Source organism: Eriocheir sinensis, chromosome 6, assembly GCF_024679095.1.
Source record: "Eriocheir sinensis breed Jianghai 21 chromosome 6, ASM2467909v1, whole genome shotgun sequence".
Classification (NCBI taxonomy): Eukaryota; Metazoa; Arthropoda; class Malacostraca; order Decapoda; family Varunidae; genus Eriocheir; species Eriocheir sinensis.
The window spans coordinates 13,950,830-13,961,276 of record NC_066514.1 but is presented as its reverse complement, the minus strand read 5'-3'; the positions used below and the strand labels follow the sequence as shown (position 1 = coordinate 13,961,276).

The 10,447-nt window shown below is 42.5% G+C and overlaps 1 protein-coding gene across 1 annotated transcript in view; it reads right to left on the bottom strand.

Annotated features, from left to right (window-relative positions):
* Positions 1–9,961, bottom strand: part of LOC126987087 (uncharacterized) — a 16,614-nt gene extending 6,653 nt beyond the window's left edge. The window contains exon 1 of the mRNA XM_050843760.1: positions 9,224–9,961. Coding sequence (XP_050699717.1) covers positions 9,224–9,961 — 738 coding nt within the window. The remainder of the gene's footprint in view (positions 1–9,223) is intronic.
* Positions 9,962–10,447: the final 486 nt, after the last annotated feature.

The following is a 10,447-nucleotide window of genomic DNA, read 5'->3' as shown; positions in this document are numbered from 1 at the left end:
CCTCAACTCTCAGAAGGCTTATGGACCTGATGGAGTGCCTCCTATTGTTATTAAAAAATGTGCTTCCGTGCTGACACCCTGCCTGGTCAAACTCTTTCGTCTCTGCCAATCAACATCTACCTTTCCTTCCTGCTGGAAGTACGCCTTCATACAACCTGTGCCTAAGAAGGGTAACCGTTCCAATCTCTCAGATTACCGCCCTATATATTTACTTTCCTGTCTATCTAAAGCTTTTGAATCAATCCTTAATTAAGATTCAAAAGCATTTTTCCACTATTGACCTTCTATCTGATTACCAGTATAGGTTCCGCACGGGGCGTTCTACTGGCGATCTTGTTTTCTTAACTGACCTAGCCGTTTCGGTGAAACTTTCTCAGTTGCTCTAGACATATCGAAAGCTTTCGATAGAGTCTGCTTTCTAAACTGCCCTCTTTCGGATTATATTCTTCTCTCTGTTCCTTTATCTCCGGTTTCCTTTCCGGCCGTTTTATCTCTGCTGTGATAGACGGTCACTGTTCTTCCCCTAAACCTATCAACAGTGGTGTTACACAGGGCTCTGTCCTATCACCCACTCTCTTCCTGTTATTCATCAATGATCTTCTTTCCATAACAAACTGTCCTATCCACTCATACGCCGACGACTTCACTCTGCATTATTCAACTTCTTTCAATAGAAGACCATCACAACAGGAAGTACACGACTCCAGACTGGAGGCTGCAGAAATTTTGCCTCAAACCTTGCTATCATTTCCGATTGGGGTAAAAGGAACCTTGTATCCTTCAATACCTCAAAAACTCTATTTCTCCACCTATCAACTCGACACAATCTTCCAAACACCTATCCCCAATTCTTCGACAATACTCAGCTATCACCTTCTTCAACACTAAATGTCTATCATTAACTCAAAATCTTAACTGGAAACTTCACATCTCCTCTCTCACTAAAATATCTTCCTTGAGGTTGGGCGTTCTGTATCGTCCCCGTCAGTTCTTTTCCCCGCACAGTTGCTATCCATATACAGGGGCCTTGTCCGCCCTCGTATGGAGTATGCATCTCACGTACGGGGGGCTCCACTCACACAGCTCTTCTGGACAGAGTGGAGTCTAAGAGCCGCTTTCACAGTCACGTTTGTTTGTGTTGATCGTTCCCAATGAGCAGTGATCACCGCTACCAACAAGAAATCCGCTTTCACAGTCGTCTTTCCCGGCGCGGTTTGTTTGCATCAGTACCAAAGATTTGAACCTCTGGTAACGGAGCTCTGGTAGCCGCGGGGCTCCCCAATGGAGCTTATCAATGACATTAATTAGTAAATAATACAAATTCTTGCTCTCAAATGGTTATATTATTTATTTAAATAGATGTGAAAAAAAAATTAAACAATACAACAACGCGTTGCATAAGTAGGTAGTATAAGAAAAAAAAAATAGAAGAATTTGAATGAAATGAAATAACTTAACGATCTGACAAGTAAACTGCATGCTGATAATTTCAATTTTATTTATTGATGGTTTATTTTTGCAAAAAACACAATAAAGGAGAAGTGAGGACTTTAATACTTGTCACCATTATTCACCTGTTATGCCATATTTTTCACACTCGAATTATTCTAGTTAGACTAATACGTATCCATAGGTCATATATATATATATATATATATATATATATATATATATATATATATATATATATATATATATATATATATATATATATATATATATATATATATATATATATATATATATATATATATATATATATATATATATATATATATATATATATATATATATATATATATATATATATATATATATATATATATATATATATATATATATATATATATATAACAAAATCAGCCCTATTAAGTAAATAATAAATGTGAAGTCTGATAAAAAGTGTCAATAATAAATAAATGTAACTGATATAGGTGAAGAGTGTCTTGCTGACATATGCTAATATAAGAAAACTTTAATTAATACTTCTCACCATTATTTCACCTTTTCCGCCTAGGAAATATTAGGCTATCAGCAGATTTGAGCATTCTTTCATCATTCTTTCATCATATCTATTCTTCACAATTACTCTTTATATTTATTCTTCACGTTTAATTTTTGTACGTTTATTTTTCATATTACTCCTTCATAATCCTCCGCTCAGCTGATGTAATGTTGACATTTCCCGCCGCTCCGGCATACCAACACTGCCGAATCACGCGCCTTCGTTTTGTCATGATCGTCTCCACGCTGGTAGTCGCCGATACCACGAAAACAGCGAATGTAAAAGCGGATCGAGGCGATGGTAATGCCTGTTACCAGGATGGTTGGGCCTTTGGTTAGGGTGCGTATCAGACGACTGTGAAAGCGGCCCTTAGGCTCTTCGTCTCATCAGCTTTCATCTTCTTATGGATAGTCTTCTACCTCTTAAATTCCGTTGCGATGTTGCCTCTCTATCTTTTATCGATATGCTCACGCTGACTGCTCTTCTGAATTTGCTAGCTGCATGCCTTCCCCCCTCCTGCGGCCTCGCCTCACACGACTTTCTGATCAAGCTCATCCCTATACTGTCCAAACCCCTTATGCAAGAATTAACCAGCATATTCACTCTTTCATCCCTCACGCTGGTAAACTCTGGAACGATCTTCCCTCATCTGTATTTCCTCCTGCCTACGACTTCAAGTCTTCCAAGAGGAGGGTTTCAGGACACCTCTCCTCCCGAAACTGATTTATCTTTTTGGCCACTCTATTCAGGAGCAGTGAGTAGCGGACTTTTTTATTTCATTATTGTTCTATTTTTTTACGCTCTTGCACTGTCTCCTCTGTTGTAAAAAAGAAAAAAAAAACTCCAGACGGCACGAGGACGGCAGCAGCGACGCACACGGGACGGGAGCGAGACACGTCCTCCTTCACCCACGGCCTCCAGCAGATTCGATGATGCGTTCGAGGATCCTTCAGAACTGCAGGGTTTACCGGAGTGCTGAGTTATTTGCAACTTACCATAGGCTTGTTGTTGCAACACTCAAGCTTCATGTCAGGACAAGAAGAATCTCGAAATGCAACTCTACTGTGTTCCATCTCGAGAGATTGGAGGACCTGGCATGTGCACAGTAGTATGCAGTGACAGTCTCAAATCGGTTTGAAGTGCTTGGCACCCTGGAGGACCCTGTAGAACGGTGGGATACCTTCAAACGCGAGACTCTGCAAGCTGCCGAGGAGTGCACTGGAGAGCGCCCGAGATATAGGAGTGGCTTTGTCTCGTTGGAGACGCTAGACTCTAGAGTATATCGAGGGGAATCGCGCTGCCATACTTGCTGGGAACCGGGACCAATACAGGGCTCTGTCACGTAGGACTAGAGCACTCCTGAGGAGTGACAAGGAGAGGTATGCCAGGGGTCTCGCCGAGGAGGTCGAGGGCCATTTAAATGCGAATGACCTCCGACCTGCTTACCGAGCCCTGAAGAAGCTCCGCTCCAAGTCTTCCTCTCAGATGAGCGCTATCCGAACAGCTGACGGCTGCCTCGTGTCGGACATAGATGAGGAGAGGGCTCGTTGGGCTGAGTACCTTGAGTAGCTGTACATGGCAGACCCTCCACGTGGGCAGCGTCCAGTTGCTGGGTTGCAGGTGGCGGATGTTTACCCACCCATTAACGAAAGCCCACCCTCTTTGGTTGCGGTCAGTGAGGCTGTGGCTATGTTGAGGGGTGGGAAGGCACCTGGCGCCTGTAACATCAGCGCAGAGCTGCCCAAAGCTGGAGGTGAGGCCATGATCCACGGGTTGGGTGCGGTCTTGACTGCCCTATGGCAGTCCGGTACCATTCCTCCTGACTGGAAGAGGGGGTTGGTAGTCCCTATCTGGATAGGGAAAGGGGGCCGCCAGGACTGCAACATCCACCGTGGTATTACACTGCTCAGTGTGCCAGGCAAGGTGCTTGCCCACCTATTGCTGATGAAGCTGCAGAGACCTGAACAGTCTGGGTTCACGCCTGGTAAGTCAACAACTGATCGTATCCTAGCGCTTCGCGTACTGGTGGAGCGCCGAGGTGAGTTTTGACAGGGGACGCTTGCAGCCTATGTCGATCTCATGAAGGCGTTCGATTCAGTGCAAGGTGAGGCACTCTGGGATCTTCTGCGACTCCTTGGGATTCCTGCGAGGACTATTGGTTTGGCGACTGGCCTATATTCTAGGACAGAGAGTGCTGTGAAGTGTGTGTGGGGGGGGCTTGCCCAGCTTCTTTCCCGTGAATGCGGGAGTGAAGCAGGGCTGTGTCCTTGCCCCATCGCTTTCCAACACTTGTATGGACTGGGTACTGGGCAGATTGAATAATTGATTATTGGATCGTTGTGTCTTGGCGCCGCAACTGCAGAGTTGTGAACCAGAGTCATTGCGGAGCATCCATTGGCAATACCAGGGTCACTGACCTTGTTTTTGTTGATGATGCAGTAATCCTAGCGAAGTCGCTGGAGGTTTTGGTGATGGCTCTCGGGGCACTGCACGAGGAGGCAAAGCCCTTAGGACTTCAGGTCTCCTGGGCCAAGACCAAGGTACAGATGTTTGGAGGCTTGCTGGATGACACAGTACAGTCTGTTCATGCGTGTGGCGAGGACGTTGAGATCTCAGAAAGTTTCACGTATCTTGGTAACGTAGTTCATAACAACGGTGAGTCTGGCCAAGAAGTCTTACGGCGGATTGGTCTGGCCCACGATGTTACGGACTCGCTCAACACGAGTATATGGCGTTGTCGATATCTCTGCAGAAGGACAAAGATCCGGATCTTCAAGTCCCTTGTGCTACATGTCTTACTCTATGGTTGTGAAACATGGAGACTTGGAGAGGCGGATTAATGCCTTTGGTAATAAGTGTCTACGCAGAATCATGGGATATCGCTCGAAGGACTGTGTCAAACCGGCGACTACACCGTGAGACTGATTCGACATATATTACCTGCATAGTTCGTCTATGCCAACTCCGGCTATACGGACACGTGGCACGTTTTCCGGAAGCTGATCCTGCTTCTCGGGTTGTCTCTGTAAGAGACAATCCAATGTGGAGGAGGCCAAGGGGATGCCCACGGAGTTCGTGGTTTTAGCAAGTCGATAGATCCTGCCGGGAGGTACTCGGGTTTGGAAGGGGGCCTGCATGGAGACTCGCCCCCCGGCGTATGCCCCCACTGATTGATTGATTGAGTCATCAAACAGAGCTGTGGGGATGAGTGCTAGTTCATGGCGATAACGTTTTTGAAGTTCACATTTCTAGAACTGTCTTGTAGTCCAATAACTCTTGAGAAGAAGAATTATATATCATACATGACTTTATGGCCAACTTGTATTCCCTTTCTTATCACGGACATGGTGGCGACTCTTTTTTCAATATTGTTCCATATCAATTTGGCAAATATTTATGAACTCAGGAAGCAGCTCCTCATCAATGCTTAGTGCCTTCTCAACATTCACTGATGATATAACAACGTAATCAGTGGCTAAGTTGGCAAGTTGATCTGGGTCTGCATCATGACTAAGATGGTGGATACACATATCTATTATCTTTCTGATTCCATCTCTCTCTTTCTTATCACTCTCCATACGAGCAACTGACTCTTCTTTGTGAGTCCTCTGGAATCTTTCATCAGCTGTCTCACCTCTCATGCCAGCCAACTAGCTGCACACATGACGGCTGAGAGCCCATGTTTTCAAGGTTTCTGGATTGAGTGTGACTCCAACAATTTCAGCTCGCCAGTGCCCATACCTCATGAAGGTTGATTCTATGAACATGTCACTCCAGATGCCATTCCATAACCCCTCCATATGCCGCATGACATGTTTGCCATTCAGGAAATGAGCAAGGATATCTGATGGTAGTCTCCCAATCGTTCTCAGGTAGATCAAAAGTGATCTGGCATTGTTCGAGTGCCCTGCAGCAAAGCCATATACTAGCATTGCTTTCACACACTCTACATGCAGGGACCAATCTGCCTCTCTGCTTTGACATATGCCATCATGATGAAGACAGGCTTTATAAGGTAGTCAGTCCATACCCTACATACTCATGATTGCTTTATTTTCCAAATTCTCCATGGGGTCATCACACTTGACTAAAGTGTCTTGAAGGATTGGTTCAAGGATTACTTCTGCCACCATTCGTCAAGCACGTGAAGACTGTGGGAACTCCTTGCCTGTGAACATTTTCTTTAAGTTATATAATTAAGAGTTTTTATTTCCCATTTCTGGATAGCGACACAAGCAACAAAAAACAGTCCAGCAAACGAGGGAGCAAAAAAAAAAAAAAAAAGATAATTATAATCAAATAAAGCTAGTCCTGTACTGTAAATTGTTCAACGCTGACTGATGTCCATCAGGTTGATTAATAATGTTGGGTGTGTACACATTTTGGGCCTATAAAAAAATATATATACCCATATGCAAGGTTAGGCAAAAAATGACCCTCCGGCTGCCGGACTAGAGGGCAAAACATAAGAAAACAAACAAAAAATAAAGATAGAATAAAAAGCCCGCAAAACGCTACAAATGCAAAAACAAATTGAGTTATGTTGAGAAGAGGTAAATTTGGGATGGGGAGGTGTCTTGATACTTCCCTAATTGATTGTACATCCAGTTCTCATTATTTTATGCTACCAATTACCCAACCTTTACCTGTACACATATACCTGACTGCCTCACTGCCACCCTCCCGTCCCTTGGTAACTGGTATGGGAAACATGATGGAGACTGCTGCTATTGATGATGTTGTATGTATCGTGGAAAGTGGTAGGCTATCCTGTTTGTTGATATTGTTGACATGGTTATTTGCTTGAGGTATCAGTTATTTGTTTCATGAAACAGTGATAGTCTACTGTTTGTTGATAGTGTTATTTGCTCAGTATACTTATTATTTGTTAAATGATACATGTTTTTGTTGCATAATTAGGCCCGTCGTCTCAGATGCTGACGGCTCTCACATTCATTATTTCAAAAGGGCGAAAAAAAGTGAATCGGGTTCTCATTTTTTTTTTCACGTCCATAGTACATAGTACATAAGACGAGAATAGTGGACATCACTTTATTGAAGATGAATAATCTTTGGAATACTTGTCAACAACGAACAGAACAACATGCCAGTGGTTCAGTGAACAGAACTTAACTTCATGAAAGTCAATTTTCTAAGCTATAACTCTTTAAATGACGCTCATATAGTGCAATACATTTTTTTTTCGTGTGTGTATTAGTACAATTATTAATAAAATGATTTCGTGAAACAATCCTTAATACTCTTCAACACATACAACATTATTAAGAAAACGTTCATTATGCATCCATATTCACTTAAAAATATACGGTAAACAAGTAGGCTAATCCTTATAGATTCATATTTCGGTGGTGGTGAGGAAGGTGGTGGTGGTGCTGGAAGTAAGGTGGTGGTGTAAGATTGCTCCCTTCCTATCAGAGGGAGCACGGGCCTTTGCCAGAGGCAGTGGACTGAGTGGAACGCCAACACTCGTCGAGCGAGCAACTCTCCTGGGTCCATACTTATAAAGATATTGTGTGTTTGACGTAAGTATCGCCATAACTAGGTGAAAAAGTTGTGGCTCTCACCATAAGATTCAGATTTCATCGCTACCAACCACGGCGAGGCACCTTATCAGTCAGCTCAGTTCTTTTATATCAATATTTAGGCAAAATAACACCGAAAAATGATGAAAACTATTTACTAAAAATACACTACATCCGTTATAAAATTGTTTTAGAAGGTAATGATGAAATTTGTAAATATGATGGCATTGCTTATGTAGGCCCCGTTAAAACTAGTGAGCAAAATGGCAGAGAATTCAACAACTTCCGCCGCGTCTGCTGCTGCTGCTTCACCTTCCCCTCTCTCCGCCGAGTGCGGCGAGCGGAGGAGGAACGATAACTGGGCTCAGGAGGAATTGCTCCTCCTAGCCCAGTTATTTCAAGAGCGCAAGGCGCTCATCAAAGGAGACTTCACCGTCTGCAATACCCGGGGGAAGGCGGCTGCCTGGAAGGCGATTGTAGATCGCCTTACAGAGGCCTTTCCCCGGGGCAGAACCATCAAGGACTGCCAGAAGAAGTGGCAGTCCCTGTAGTCCACGGCGAAAAAGAACATCTCCGCCCACAAACAAGCGGTCACTGCCACAGGTAAGAAATGTTTCCATGTTTCACGACATAAAATTATTAGTCAAACACTACACTACGGTACACTTCCACTTTAGAAAAAGCAGTGGCAGGTAAAAGGTGAGACGTATTCAACTTTATGTAGCAGACTAACATAATATTAGGCAGGCCCAACAAAACTTACCAGTAACATGATAATCTACACATTAGTAGGTATTTTACAATTTCCCCTTACTCATCCTTAGTCATTTTCCTGTCTCAAGTTTACCTTGCAGTATTACTGAATCAATAGTTTTAGAATACATGATAATTATTTTTATGAGACTCATGGACACTAATGAAAACCAAAAGTGATGGTCAGTATAACACCCATAGGACTCATAAAAACTGAACCTCCACAGTCAGATTACTCTAACCCTAGAACGCTAACCATGGGTATGAGGTACCCATGCGAATGACGTCATTGCCATTGTGTATGGTTCCGGTGCTCTGAGGGTACCCACCTCCTCAGTAGCTTCATGTGCCCGCTTGACAGTGTAGGGGAAGGTCACGTTGTCTCGCTCTCTCTGCTCACCTTTGTTGTAGGCCTACATTCGGGTGCGGCATACCCATGGTTGGTGATACAGGGTGTTGTACATTATTGTGGAGTGAAAATCGCCCAAATATAATTTTTTGTGAATTTTCACTTACTTGAGTTTTTAAATGGTGCCAATGGACTAATAGAACAATATGCAAAAAGTTTATTTGAATTGGATAATTCTTTGATCGACCACCAGCCGTTATAGGTTTACAATAATATGCAATTTTACACCAATCGCCCAAGAAATATTTTTGTTAATTTTAACAGACTTAAGGCTTTAAAAGGTATCAATGGATTAATAGAACAATAATCAAAACAGGTTTATTTCAATCAGACAATTTTTTGATGGGCCACCAAGCGTTATAAGTTTACAATAATATACGATTTTACACAAAAATACATAAAATACTAGTAAACAATTCCCATGTCTTGTAGCACAGATGAGGCAATAATGGCTGCTGCTCGATCTGAGACGCCCGTTCTATCGCAAGCTTTAGCCAAAGATGGTAATCGTACAGTCATCGCCATTTTTTGTCGTTTACTCTCTGGTGTTGGTAGATCATGTTTACAGTGTGACTTAGATAGAGTGTCATCTTCATCGCTGGTATCTGTGTCGTCGTCCTTGTCTTCCACATTGTAGCTTCTAGAATTGCATTGCTGCTTCGATTGTTCTTGCTGAATGCTGTCACTGTGTCTTCTTGATTCACTTTCTTTCCTGGATATTTTCTTCTGTAGCCTCTTTGTTTCCATCAAATCGATGCCTCCTATAATCATCTTCCTGGCTCCTCTCTGGTCCACTAGAAAGTCTCTTTCACTGAGTGGTACTTTGTCTGCTCTTTTGCACTTACAGCTCATTAGGAAATCTACACATTTGCATTTGCTAATGTCAAATAATTTATCTGAGTCTTCTCTGAACTGTTCAAGTTGTTGCTTGTACTTGTCATTGCCCTTCCGAGCCTTGTATGGTTTCAAGATTTTCTTGTATTTTTCATTGTATGATCTCAGTGTTTCAATTACTCGTCCGTGTGTCACTGTCGGAAGAGACGCTTTTTCCCAAACAAGTTCAACATCGACGCAAACTTTGTTTGATACTTCGGCGAATGGTGGATATTTGTTATTCTTCGTTGTCAACTGTTGTCTTGTATTGATGTAGGCCTTCATAACATCGGCGTAGGTTGGAAGAACATTAGTGGGTATCTCATGTGGTGCGCCAAAAATCACACATGCCACCTTCTCCCTCGTAATAGTTGCCATTCTGAAAGGAAAAAAATATATAAATTGTAAACAATATAAGACTCCTGTAAGTGATACATCAATGGTTCAAGAAAAGATAACACTGGGGCATTATATCACCCTATGGAATGTTTACAGACCTAGCAGAGCTCTCTATGGGGGGCATTATCCCATCAATTTAATTAACCACTTAAGGTGAAGAATACCAACTTGTAAACAGACATAATTATAATTGACATTAATTTACATTCCACACATGTTGTAATCTTAAAGTAAATCTCAATCATGCAATAAAACAGCCTAAAGCAAACTAAGATGTTAATTTTGAATAAACTTGCATGAAAGATTTTGTGTAATTTTGTGTAAAAATACAGTATATTTAGGTGTTACATGAATGCATAATCGTAAAAATCACCTTATAGGAGCCTGGAGCAGCACACAACCTCTCAGCTCAATAGCTCAAGCCAAACTGACAGGGTGAAACATGTAATCTGCTGTGCTACCACA